This window comes from Mus caroli, chromosome 17 (assembly GCF_900094665.2).
Source record: "Mus caroli chromosome 17, CAROLI_EIJ_v1.1, whole genome shotgun sequence".
Classification (NCBI taxonomy): Eukaryota; Metazoa; Chordata; class Mammalia; order Rodentia; family Muridae; genus Mus; species Mus caroli.
In genome coordinates this window covers 83557896-83571877 of record NC_034586.1, presented here as the reverse complement: position 1 = coordinate 83571877, position 13982 = coordinate 83557896, and the positions used below count along the sequence as shown (strand labels likewise).

The 13982-nt window shown below is 42.2% G+C and overlaps 2 protein-coding genes across 4 annotated transcripts in view; one reads left to right on the top strand and one right to left on the bottom strand.

Moving 5' to 3' along the window:
- The window catches only part of Fbxo11 (F-box protein 11), an 80742-nt gene extending 77496 nt beyond the window's left edge, over window positions 1-3246 (top strand). For all 3 annotated transcript variants that reach the window (XM_021150053.2, XM_021150055.1, XM_029471705.1), the window contains exons 19-23: window positions 292-402; window positions 883-990; window positions 1206-1314; window positions 1755-1853; window positions 1936-3246. In XM_021150053.2, the coding sequence (XP_021005712.1) occupies window positions 292-402; window positions 883-990; window positions 1206-1314; window positions 1755-1853; window positions 1936-2065 (557 nt within the window). In that variant the 3' untranslated portion in view covers window positions 2066-3246. The remainder of the gene's footprint in view (window positions 1-291; window positions 403-882; window positions 991-1205; window positions 1315-1754; window positions 1854-1935) is intronic.
- The window catches only part of Msh6 (mutS homolog 6), a 17762-nt gene continuing 6992 nt past the window's right edge, over window positions 3213-13982 (bottom strand). The window contains exons 2-10 of the mRNA XM_021150052.2: window positions 13344-13543; window positions 10415-10587; window positions 7094-9632; window positions 5633-5901; window positions 4854-4971; window positions 4601-4690; window positions 3759-3913; window positions 3474-3673; window positions 3213-3381 (exon numbers count right to left, since the gene is read on the bottom strand). Of these exons, the coding sequence (XP_021005711.1) occupies window positions 3300-3381; window positions 3474-3673; window positions 3759-3913; window positions 4601-4690; window positions 4854-4971; window positions 5633-5901; window positions 7094-9632; window positions 10415-10587; window positions 13344-13543 (3826 nt within the window). The 3' untranslated portion in view covers window positions 3213-3299. The remainder of the gene's footprint in view (window positions 3382-3473; window positions 3674-3758; window positions 3914-4600; window positions 4691-4853; window positions 4972-5632; window positions 5902-7093; window positions 9633-10414; window positions 10588-13343; window positions 13544-13982) is intronic.

Genomic DNA, 13982 nt, shown 5'->3' with positions numbered 1-13982 from the left:
ACATAACTTTAAAAAAAAAAAAAAAAGAAGAAAAAAAAAAGAGTATCGGGTGAAGAGACAGGAATAAGGAAAATGGTCATAATTCTGCAAATTACTAAAACCTTTTGAACTAAAGAATGGCTAAATTATGTTGCAGTGAGAAAGGAAGCCAAGTTAAGAGGGGTTAGCAGAGCTTGCTGCATGCACTAGGCATGGCAAAGCATCCTACAACCAAGGGATGGCCACCCTAGGCCCGAAAACCTGGTTCAGCCATATCTGAGATCGATTAAAGCGTGTCTGTTTTAATTGTAGGTCTCCTTGAAGAAAATGATATTTTCAGGAACGCTCAAGCAGGTGTCCTCATCAGCACTAACAGTCATCCAGTCTTAAGAAAAAACAGAATATTTGATGGATTTGCTGCAGGTTTGTATTTTCTCTATCTGTGGCTTGTTTTACAACCTGTAATTATAAAGGCTCTTGAAGAGAAGATGTATGTTACTTGTTACTAGGAGAGAACCTATTTGAAGTCTATTCTATGCCAACTTTTTAAAGTACTCTTTTATGTTTGAACATGAACTCTACAGTAAGTTTGTGGTTGGATGGAAAGAGAGATAAATGAGTCCTCTGACCACTTCTAGATATTAAAAGGGAAAAAGAATTGGTGACTTTCATTACTTCAAGTAACCATTTAGAATTGTACTATTTCAGCATATAGTGTCTGTCCCCTTTATTCTTAGCTTTATCCCTCATTCCAATCTCCTTCCGTCTGTTGCACTTCCTTAGTTTACTTGTACTGTCTGACTGTGTAGTTGTCAGCAGTTTGTCCTTTAGCACCAGTTTACCCTTTCCCAGCTTGGAGCCTCAAAGTGACGCGCATCTGCTTGTTTGTGAATCTCACCTTAGGTATTGAAATTACAAACCATGCAACCGCGACACTCGAAGGCAATCAGATCTTTAACAACCGATTTGGAGGCTTGTTTTTAGCATCTGGTGTTAATGTGACAATGAAAGGTATGTTGTTCTTTTAAGTTCTTTAATGACCACAAAGCACTGTTGATTCCTTCTGTCACTCTACAACTTAGAAGCAGCTTTAAACAACCAGTGTGGAGTCAGGCTTAATCTTATTCTAGGAATTGGAATGTTGTATACAAGGAAAATCTATTTCTATTCTTATATATATAAAATTGTATCCTTGGCTAGCTATTGAAAACGTTTTGTTTTTACAGATAACAAAATAATGAACAATCAAGATGCCATAGAAAAGGCTGTTAGTAGAGGACAATGTCTATATAAAATATCAAGTTATACCAGCTACCCCATGCATGACTTCTACAGGTACATTTCTAAGTTACTAAGTTGAATACGGAGAAGTGCAAGTTAGTGATTCCTTTAATGCCTAACATCTTTGGTTCTATTGTCTGCACTGAGCTCTAGAATCAAAGACTATATACCGGGGATGGAGGGGATGTAAACTGATTGCTTACAAGTTTATATATGTGTGTGTGTGTGTGTGTTTTCCAAGCCCTTTAGAAAGGGTAGGAACTATTTAGGTCTCCCTGGGTAGTCCTGTAACTTGCTATAACAACCAGGCTGGCCTTGAACTCAAGTGCAGGACTAAAGGCATGGCTGCCTGTATTTACAACCCAGTTTTCCTGAGCAGATACAATATATTTCCGTTTCACAGCCACAAAAAAATAATAATAATAATAAAGAATAATAAAATGCAGTGTTGTGAATTCCTGACAAGTTCAATAATACAAGATTTTGCTTTTTAGATGTCATACTTGTAACACCACAGATCGAAATGCCATATGTGTGAACTGCATTAAGAAGTGCCATCAGGGACATGATGTAGAGTTCATTAGACATGATAGGTATGTAGCAGTCTGCATGTTGCTATGGTACCCAGTTACTTCCCTTCACTTTGCTAATTCTTGGACTTTGATTTTGCTTTAGGTTCTTCTGTGACTGTGGTGCTGGAACACTGTCTAATCCTTGTACGTTAGCTGGTGAGCCTACACACGATACAGATACACTATATGACTCTGCTCCACCTATAGAATCTAATACGTTGCAGCACAACTGAATTCCTTCCCTAAAGAAAAAAGTCCTGCCATTCTAACATAACTTAAAACATCTTTTGGAAGATAAAATACTTGCCCATGCTACAGAAAGAGACTGTACTGAAAAAATGGACACACAAGGTCAGTTGACACTAGGAAGCTCAAGCTACCAAAAAGGAAGTGGCAATAGATTGACTCAGGATGTCAGAGCTCGGTATTTTAGCATTACTGCGTAAAGACTTTTGAAGGGACAGAAGTGAAGAAATAAGCTGCAACTTTGTACAGATACCAACTTCTGAAAAAGCTGGTGTTTTTACAACGAGCATTGAATGCAGTCTGATTTGCAGTAGTCATCTTCCACAGACAAGCAGCTTTGTTGCTGCCTTTATGGACATGGGTACCAATTGCTTTTTGTAATATGGTAAAAATGTGAGCTAGCACTTCTGCATTGATTTTTTTGTTTAACATGTATTCAGATTGAGAATATGATTTTAATGCTTTAATCTCATGTAGTTCGTTTTTAATTTCAAGCAAATCTTATTGTACTTGAATGTGCCCTGTTTTGTTAGCACACCTAGACTTGCTGTAACTGTACTCATGTCCCAGTATGTACCTTCTTTCTATGAAAGAGAAAACACTAACCTTAAGTTATATCCAGCAATGTTTCTGGTATCCTTTAAGAAAAGTTAAGACTATTATCTCCTTCCCTTTCCTGTGCAGCATTCAAAAATCACCCCTAGAAAAAGTGAGTGTTTTAATGAGACTTCCTAGGAAGGGATGCACTGTAAAACAAAAGTATTCTTGTATCTCAGTTTTGTGAAAGGTAAAAACTACTATGTTTTAAAGTACACTTTAGAAAGTCTCTTCAAAACAGTCCTGTATTTGAACTCTGTTCATAGTTTTTATTTGAACAGTTAAGACAAAACAGCTGGAAATTACAGCAATTTCCTGCATTAAGCTGAGACCAGTATATATACAGCTCTATACAGTTTCATAGCGCCCCCCCCCCATTTATGTGTATTGGTGACAGTGGGTATAAACAGCCTGAAAGTGTATGCATGTACCATAACATCTAGACTTAATATATTGTGGAGTATTCAATAACCATTATGTAGAAGGTAGATAAGAATTAAAAGGGTTTAATTTCCTAGAAAGAAAATGGAAAAATGGTCATTTTTTAAAAATAAAGTTTATTAGATCATAATGTTGTCTGAATTTACCACCTTTTTCAAAAGTCAACTCAGCTTCCAATGTGGTCTACAATCCGTTAATCAAGGCCAGCAACCTATGGATAGCTTCACCGTTTATAGTCGGCTTTTCAGTAGCCAGACAAACTTCCCTTTAAAAAAAAAAAAAGGAAAAAAAAATATTTCATTTTGTCTCTGTACCAAGTCTTTACAATCAGCTATAGGAAGATTATGATATAATTACCGAAACAGTTGTAATGACTGATTCATCCTCTCAAATTCTCTTGCTTTTTTGTGTCCCTTCTGAATAACCTCCTCCGGAAGATTCGCAAGCCGTGCTGCATTAAAGCCGTAGCTCTTAGGACAAGCTCCCTTGATGAATTTATAGAGGAAAGTAATAGTCTCCTGGCTGGGGTCCTCACATTCATTTTCTACCATGCATGCCTTCAAGAAAGAAGAGTTCATTTTATCACAGTTCTACTGTTTACTTTATGCCAATAGAAAAAAATGTCTGGTTGATTCCACATACCATATGTCCTAGGCGTACACACACACTTTTAGAGTAATCTTCTACTAATGAATGATAGTGTGTAGAAAACAGTGTTCGACACTTTATGGTTTCAGCAAGTTCTTTAACAACAGCATTGGCTATCGCTGTCCCATCAAAAGTTGCGGTGCCTCTTCCTGTGGAAGTGGAATTACTGTACATTACCTTGTGACAATAATAAACACCTACAATTCAGGTACAGAGAGAATGCAGAATGGGAAGAGGGAACAGCTATCTTCCAGTCACTCAGAGGCATCATGCTGCAACAGGGCCCCAGTGCATGGGGAAAGAGCTATCTCTGTTTCAAGGCCAACCTTGTCTACTTCGTGAGACCCTGTCAGAAGTGAGCAATAAGCAGGGAGCAGGAGCGGTGGCCTGGATACGACATACAATGCATGAGCTGTCTGCTGACCCCCATATGCCTCCACACCAGAAATGTGTAAATACTCAGCAGTTAAAAAGCAATGAATCCAGCCAGGCACTGCCTGAGGCAGAGAAAGGTGGATCTCGGAGTTCATAGCAGCCCACTCTACATTAAAGTGAGCTCTAGAGCTCACAACCAAAAGGGAGGAAAAAAAAAAAAAAAAAGGAAAAGGCAGGACATCCAAGTGTCTCCTCCGCGCCCCCCCCCCCCCGGCACTGCATGTGCATGGTACAGAGATGCATGCATGCTCTTGACTGGAGACTGCATCTCAGCAGTATAGCTCTTGCCTACCAGACAAGACAGGAAATCCCAGGGCAGCCAGAGAGGGGGAAACAGTCTTAGTAGCTATTGGGGACATGGGTTTTCCACCCTAATGGCATTCAAACAAAATCTGTCTTACCTAATTCATCCACAAGTACCAAAGAATGTGCTGTTGCATGCCTAAGTATGCTAGCAGTTTCGCTCAACTCAACAAAAAATGTACTTTCCCCTAAAAAAAAAGAAACAACTGAGTTAAGAGCAGGTTATATCTTGTTTGAATATGACGAGCAAGAATTGTACCTTGTGATTTTTTAAATAACATCCAGTTTAAAACAAAAGGCAGGTTATCCTTGCCAACGGAATTGTAATTGTGCGGAGGGAAAGCCACTCACCTGCCATGATTCTGTCTGAGGCACCAAGCCTAGTGAACACTCTGTCAACTGGTGTGAGCCTGCACTTCTCAGCAGGTACGTAACAACCCAGCTGGGCCATTACAGCCAACAGACCAGCCTGGGAAGATGGGAGGAAAGGAATTGGTATTTAAAAACCTATCTGTACACAATACCCATTTGATTCAAGAACCTTTAAGTAGGAATCTGGTATTCCATACCTAGCTAACAAAGACGTCTGGGCTCTAACGACTACGAACACCTGGATCCAGCAAGTTTATCTCAGACAATAACCTCCTATGCTTGTTTTAAAGTTGAAAGATAACGTACAATACAGCCAATTTTGTTAGCAAATTATTACAAAGATATGACTAGTTTCCTCTAAAGTGACCACATCAGGGAGCCCAAACAAGTCTAAATATGTTCACGTTTATAATTTAAAAAAAAAATGTCCTGGGCTCCCCTAGGATCAAGATGAGTCAGTACCATTATTTTCATTATATCACCTCTGTAATTTTATTCACCGTGAATGTACTTTTCAAGTTCATGAGAATCCCAGGGTCCCGCACATGATAATCATGTGTTTTCTACCATTGAGCAGTTTTCTTTAACATTAGCTAAGAGCCAAGGCTGACGAAACAGCTTTATACGAGGAGGTTCCCTTTATGTGACTTTGCTCTCTGGAAAATGGATTAGATTATATAGTAGACTGGATTATATATAGCATTTGCCCTTCATCTTACAATTGCTTTCTACTTAATAGAACATGAAGAACAAATTACCTGTCTTATGAGTGTAGATTTGCCCCCCATATTTGGTCCAGTCACAAGCACACAATAGGCTTTGCCACGTTCTTCTGCTTCTTCCTCGCAGCCTATTAGAATGTCGTTAGGAATAAAATCGTCTCCAAAAAACGTCTTTGTAATGCAGGGATGTCGTGACCCTTTAAACTCTAAGAAGGGATGTGTGTCTTCTCCGGGTAACAGAACTTCTGGGCGACACATAGGACCATCTCCTCCTTGACTGTAGTTAGCCAGGCACAGTAAGACATCTGTCAGGAGGATACGAGTAAGACTTCATCATTTTGTTAATTTCTTGCTGGGTAAACTTATACCCACTAGATAGTACCTGTGCTGCTTCTATTATGTCTTTTTAAAAATTGACCAGCAAGATGATTCAGCAGATCAAAGCCCAGTGACCACCCAAGTTCAATCCCCCGGTGCGTGCCCAAACTCCCAACACACAAATAAGTAAAGTATTGTACTTCTCAGTAAAAGCAACATTTTCTGTTTTGGCCACGGCAGGCATCTGTGTGAGCTCCAGGCCAGCTTAGGCCAGAATAAAAGTTTTCCATTTCTTCACTGTAATCTTTCAAAGCAGTTCTCACAGGGTGGGAGGTGGAAATGAGGGAGGAGGACACAGGGTGTGCTGGACTTTACAGCTAGTGCTGGGGGGCGGACATTAAAAGGAGCTAGGGAGCCCGTGCTGAGGGAGGATTCTACCTCTGCAGTGCATCTGCTCACTGCTTAGATGAGAGATGCTGTTACAGAGCTCCGTGTGATAGTGCAGCCTGTGCTTACAGCACTGCATTTACACCCAACACTGCTCAATCCCCCACACCAACAAAGCTGATGCCCAGAGAGCTCCAGATGATAACCAAAGGGCTCACAAAAAGCCTGGATTCAGCTCTAGTCTTATTTCCATGCAAATTTGACTAAATACAAAAGGAAGAACCACAAAGAATAAAGCCAAATTTACTCTTCCTTCCCTCTGCTTTTTTAAAACAAAGAAAAACCTTTCAATTATAAAAGCATTTGGGGCTCAAGATTTTGGCTTGGTGGCCAAAATGTTTAAACAGCCTTGCATGCACAAAGGTCTAGATCTGATGCCCAGCATGACAAAATAAAATTGTAAAAGCTGGGAAATAGTGGCCCAGACCTCTAATCCTAGCACTTGGGGATCTGAGGCAGGAGGATTGCCAGGAGTTCAACATCAGCTTGGGCTACAGATCCTTAAACAAATCAGGAAATTACCTAGTCCCAGTAAATGTTTTTAAAAAGAAACTTGAAAATAAATCTTCCCTCAATGATAAAATTCGAAACTATTCCAAGACTAGGAAAAATTGTCATAAGGCTATTAATAGTGAAATCTAAGTTGTAGTTATTTAACCATCCATGCACACACCCATATAGTTAGGTTTAGAGATGGATAGCTGGGACACAGAGGGTTAACTAAAGCCTTACCCAACACTGCAATGCACTCTACAGCAGCCTGCCAGTCCTTGTAGTTTTTATCGAAGTTATAGAACAGGCGCCGCATGCAGTCCTTTAAAGATGTGTCCCTGCGCTCTTCAGCATTTATAAGATTAGCTAATTTCTTCTCAATTGTTTTGGTCCAGTATCGTTTACAGCCTTTTTTAGTAGATTTCAACTCATATTCTTCAGGTAGATTACGGGTAGCAAAATTCTCTGGAATCTCTAACTGGTAACGGTTCCTACCGATTCCCCAGTAGACTATGCTCTTACAGCCGATCCGACTACGCTGTTTGTCTAAGTACTCCAGGAGGCTCTGTTCATTCTCTCTTATATCAGCAAGTGCTTGGTCATAATCGGAGTCAAACCCTGCTTTTGGAGTAATGAGCCCTGTCTTTCGAGCTTTCTCATGGTCAAAGGCTGTGTCCCATCGGTTCAGTTCTGCAGTCAGATCAGGAAAGCGGCCTTTAGGACTTTTTGTCTGTAGAGTAACAACCTGCTTGAGGGTTTTAGACGTAAAACCACCCGCAACCTCCTCCAGAAGCCCCGAGACTTTACACATTACTTTGAATCCTTCTAGAGCAGAGAGAAAATCAATGATCTTCTTTTTGCTGTATGTCGTTTCCTCGTACATTATAGCCCTGCTGTCTGGATGGTTCTGGCTCTTTAGGGGAGACCCAACATTGTGAATCTTACTCAGCAGCCGCTCAAGATCTGGCAGCTTCTTTAAGAGGTCTGCAACTTCAGTGACCTTGTCAGGCACGGCCATCAGATCTTCCACAGCATCTAAACGGTCACTGATGGCAGAAGGGCTGCAGAGGGGGGCACAAAGCCACTGTTTTAAGAGCCGCTTGCCAAAGGGGGTATGGCAAGTATCCAGTCTCTCTAGCAGGGTCCCTTCAGTAGAGCCATTTGTCCCATTCAGGAAAATCTCCAGGTTGTTTAACGTCACTGCGTCTAGCACCATTCGCTGACTGGCTTTAGTAAAGACAGCACCAGGTTTTACTGTGCTGACTGTGTCAGAATCCAAAGGGAAATACTCTTCAAAATTAGCCATTGACAGAAGCTCCTGATCAATCAGGCATTTTTTGAGGTAGAAAACAATACCGCCTAGAGCAGAGAGCGCCAATTCACTCTCCTCGCCTGGGGTCAACCCTACAGAATCTGACTCCGAGGTCATTCCTTTAAGGACCAGAGGCAGCACTGTACTACTGCCTCCATCTCCAGTGAAGTACCCTCCTTCAAGGAGTGTTCGCAAAGTCTTAGTGGCATCCCAAAATTGGGAACCTGGTATGAGACCTTCCTGAAGACAAGATGACAGTGAACTCTTTAGGACAGTTTTGGTCTCTGTTGAGAGATTTCCTTTCTCAAACAAAATTTGTACTGGAGGATGGTGTGCCACTAGAGTCCTAAATCTGGAACAGTGGCGGTCATCCGAAAACTGGCCTATGAAAAACTTGCCCAGTGACGTGTCCACAAAGCAAACACCATACACACGAGTGTGACCAGAAGTCTCTTCCTCCTTCTCCTTGAGGCTAAGAAGATACCTACTGTAGTTCTCAGAGGGATCGCCATCCAGCACACTGTAGGTCTGCGTGCCCTTAGTAATGATCCTGCAAATCTCCCGTCTCACCACTCTATCAAACTTGGACACGTGAGCCATCTTCCGGCATCGTGCCTCCATCATTTCTGGAGTCTCGGTCTGTTCCACCCGTGCTACCTTATAGCCCTTCTGCACCAAGGAATCCGAGAATCGGCCAAATGCAATCTCTGGAAAACCAGAATGGGCCCAGTTGCCCTTCATGAATATCAGCCCCAGCTCACTGACTCCAATAACAGCATCCATGTGATACAATTCATAAAACTTCCCCACCTTATAAAAGATGACAAGATCAAAGTTCTGAGACTTGAACTGCCACCACTTCCTCATCCCTGGAGTACAAGAATTGAGGAAGTCTTCAGGCACATACAGTGTGGTGGGATTAAATTCAGGGTGATCGGGGCGTCTCCTGTGCTCATCTCTTCTTTTTTCTGGCTTAAGCCATTCTAAAGTTTCGTGATACCAAATAGTGGGTCCACTACTGTCGTTACCTCCTCCACTGACGTGGGTCTGGGATTCAGAATTTTGAGGGGCAGAAAAAGCACTCAAGGTACTCTTGGTTTCTGACAGAATGCGAGTTGCTCGTTTGGCTGAGCCTGTTTCCTTCTTCAGACTTTTCCTTCTAAGTCCACCCTGAGCAACCATGGCTCTCTTCCGCTTTGGAGCGCCTTTGCCGAAGGTGCCCAGGTCCTCACTATCGCTGTCCCCAACTCCACTGCTTGCGTCATCACTGCTTCCTTCCTGCCTAGTGTCTGGCTTGAATTCTACATCAGAGCCACCAACGTCACTCTCCGAGTCTGAGATGACCCGTCGCTTCTTGACTTGCCGGCTGCTTCGCCTAGGCCCCTGAACACTGGGCTGTGCTTCTTCTTCTTCACTCCCGTTGTAATTATCCTCTTCACTCTTATCAGATAAATAAGCCTCACGCACCTGCCAGACAAAGAAAGGGGTTTGTAAATATAAAACGGGCCCTTAGTTCAATCTCTGGTGCCACCAATCAATCAATCAAATTTGGTAACTACATCTATGGAACCCAGATGTTGTGACTCATGCCTATAACCCCAGCACTTGAAAACCTGAGGCAAAGACCACTGTAGTATTTAGGCCAGCATGGTGCAGAGACGAAGCTCAGTTGATCCTAGGTTTGATCCTCAGCAGTTCGTAAACCAGGCATGTTGCCGGGCAGCCCTCGGGAGGCAGAGGCAGGCGGATTTCTGAGTTCGAGGACAGCCTGGTCTACAAAGTGAGTTCCAGGACAGCCAGGGCTATACAGAAAAACCCCCAGGTATGTTGCCGTGCACCTCTAACTCCAGCACTCACTCGGGAAGCAGGAGAATTGCTAGTTATTTCCCACTGTTGAATTCAAAGCCAGCTTTTTCCTAAGGGATGGGTGGGCCAAGTGGAAGAACATTTGCCTAACACATTTGAGACCATAAATTCAATCCCTGGACTGGGAGACCATTTGAAAAGCAGAAAGCAAGAAGATTCTGAGCTTGAGGCCAGCTTCAAGTACAAAACAGAGAGAGAGAGAGACACAGAGACAGACAGACAGACTGTTGAAATTCTAAATAAGCTAAATCCAGGGAGGGCAGATGTCTGCATGTACAAATGAAATGGTGCATTCACATACAATTACTATATTTTTTATTATTTCTCACTTCATCACATACACATCATACCCCCTTCCCCCCTAAGAGAATGGAGTGACTGACCTCTGTCTCCTCCTCCTCCTCCTCCGGCTCTGAAGGCTCATCACACACTGCCAGCTGCAGCCTCTCAGCCGTGTCTTTACTTAAGGCCTCGTCTGCACGTTGCATTGCTCTGAGTATCTCAGACTTTGAACTGTAGAAATGACCTCCCTTTTGGGCTTCCTTTGCCTTTGAACCTAGAAATATACTTATAAATAAGAACCAGGTGGCTGAAGAGTTGGCCAATTTATAACACAAACAGGAAGTTACAATCAGTTATACTTTTTAATGCCCCATTTTTCATATGCATAGATCAAAAGCTGATGGGGGAAAGGTAGCAATGGCATTGGAATCCCCAGTTTTACTTGTTTGAATCAACTGTGTAGTCATCCAAGGCTGCTTACTTGAGTCTTTCTTCTAATGTCAGAACCCTGGGTCAAGGTATGAAAAACCTCAGAGCAGACACAAGTGTAGTTTGTTTAGGAACTCTTTCTAAAATTGTCCCAACTGAATAACCAGGCTAGGGCTGTCACTCAGTTTTTTCCTCCTAATAACACCAAAATGCAACATTTCAAAGACCCCTGCTTTAAAATAAAACTCGTTTTCATTTAAGAATTATCTTGTGTGGATGTAATGTAGTAACTGGGGCTGGCCCCACCACTTGCTTTTCACCATTACTGTAAGCAAGAACACTTCTTTCTAGTCAACAAAAGCAGAGCATCACAAACTTAATGTTAGTTTCTTGGGGCTGGAGAGATGGCTCAGCAGTTAAAAGCATTAACTGCTTTTCCAGAGGTCCTGAGTTCAATTCTCAGCAACTTCATGGTGGCTCACAACCATCCGTAATGAGTTGGGTTTTTTTAAAAAGATTTTTATTATTATTATCATCATCATCATCTAAGTACACTGTAGCTGCCTTCAGACGCACCAGAAGAGGCCATCAGATCTCACTACAGATGGCTGTGAGCCACCATGTGGTTTCTGGGATTTGAACTCAGGACTTTCGGAAAAGCAGTCAGTGCTCTAAACCACTGAGCCATCTCTCCAGCCCCCATAATGAGTTGTGATGCCCTCTGCTGGAAAGCAGGTGTACATGCAGATAGTGCACTCATACATTAAATAAATAATTAAACTAACAGGACTACCTAAATTTCAGTGAAACTAACTACTTTTATGGACTAAGACAAACTGAAGGTACAAATTCTCATCTCTCTGAAGCACTATCAATTGGCAGACAGCTCTGAACCTTTCCCAAAGTCCCTACCCTAGCTTTATTGCACAGCACAGCACACCACACTCACACTCCCCAGAAACACTTGGCCCCGTAACTACAAGACAGAATTTGAACAAAAGCAGCCTTTGCCTCCATCCATTTTTCTCAGCTAATGCATTAAAACATGCATTGTTTCAACTTTCACCAGAGCTACATGAACACGCTGACTCAAAAACAAGACAGCAAAACCTGTTGTCTTGTAAATATAAAACGGGCCCTGCCCTTAGTTCAATCTGTAGTGCTACCAGCTAAGTAAGCAAGTAAACCAAATAAATAAACAACAAAGCAAAATTTGGTAACTACATCCGTGGAACCCAGATGTTGTGACGCAGGCCGATTCCCCCAGCACTGAGAAGCTGAGGCATAAAGACCACTGTAGTATTAAGGCCAGCATGGGACAGAGATGAAGCCAGCCTAGGCCACAAAGTGAATTCAAGGTAGCCTATACAATTTAGTCTCAAAAAGTAAAAAGAGGGCCCACCCTTTAATCTCAGCACTGGATCCGTAAGCAGAGGCAAGTGACTCTTTTGTGAGTTTGAAACTAGCCTAGTCAACATAACAATATCCAAGACGGGCTGGCCAGGGCTAACCATGGGGAGTGTGTCCTGTCCTGTCCTCTCTCCCCAACTCCCCCACCCCCACACTCTGCACTGAAAGGGAAAAAACAAGGTCTTGCGCATGTGTACATCTAGGCAAGGGCTCTACCACCCAACTATTCCCTAAGCCCAACAAAGGGGAACTTTAAAGAACAGAGGATAGAATTTTAAAGACCAAGGCACAACATTTCACAATAATACATACACAATAATACAAACATTTTCCTGATCTATTATTTTGCCCAGGCAGTTTTAAAATGTTAAAATTAATCCCAAAGAACTCATTTATCGTCTGATGCCATACAAGGCCACTTTCTGTATGAGTAGCAGTGTCATCCACCAAGGGTAAACCGCCGCTAAGTGAAGAGTAGAAACAGCATCACGATGCTCTCCAGTGAATGTGCCCTTTGCAGGACAAGCACACTCACTAAGAGGTAGGTTCTTAAGGAGAGCTCTGGGAAACTGACCTGACCCTGGTACGTTCCATACCACGGAGTTCAACAGCCTGGGCTGTCTGGGAATAAAGGGCGTGGCCTTGCTTACACCTGCAATTGCAGTGTGCACACACTGCAGTAACAGGGGAGACAAGGGGTGCCCCCGGCTAACAGGAGGCTAAATATGCAGCACTGCCGGTGGCCGTGCAAATAAAGCTGGGCTTATAGAAAGCATTAAAGCACGAGTGTTCTGATGTGAAACACAACTCAAATATATTCATAGGTTACAATTCTGGAGGCTATGAGATATGTATCTGTTATAGAGAATGTCACTAATTCATGCTACTTATCCTGCTTACATTACCTACATATATACTTCAAAATAGAGCTATTAACTCTACACTTCTCATGTCTCACTGTCATAGCACAGTTACCTAACTCCCAATCAAGAGACCACTTTTTCTTAAAGGGCTTTAACTGCTGTAAGTCAAAGGACAAAAATAAAATTTCCACAAAGTAGCTAAAACCAGCTGTATCTTGCCTCTTTAGCATGTGAGAACTTTTACAACTGCTATTCCTGCAATTTGCTAAGGAAACACACACACACCCCACAATATCATGAATCACCCCCATCCCCATTTATCTCTTACCTGTATATGGCTTTAACATCCTTTTGCTAACCCAGCCCCTTGTTGGGCTGTCGTCAAAGAACTGTACGTGAACACGGACAGATTTCCCTTTCTTCCGGATGAACGTTCCATCAAAGGGATGATTATAAACTAGGCAAGGCCACCAGGGGTAACCTTCCATCTTAGCCCAAACCAAGTCGCCTGGTGAAAAGTCACAAGAACTGTTGCAAAAGAAAAATCAAAAGACAAAAACATATATATATAAGCCACTTAGTATTTGGCTACCTTACCTCAATGGTAATTACCCACAAATAAACAGTTTTAACAAAGTCATTAAGACTCCTTTGGAGGCCTCTGGCAAGTCAGGAGAAGGTTCAAGGAACTTTTCTAGTAATACAAGGAAGCTAAGCCAATGCTTATTTAACAAAGAAGCCAATAATAAACTGGTACTCAATGAACATCTGCTTCTTGGTCTGAAAATGATGACAAAATTCAGACTGTATCGTGTCAGTCGCAAAAGACTTACAGGATGAGTCATATGCTTAGTCAGGGTTTCTATTCCTGAACAAACAAACACCATGACCAAGAAGCAAGTTGGGGAGGAAAGGGTTTATTCGGCTTACACTTCCATACTGCTGTTCATCACCAAAGGAAGTCAGG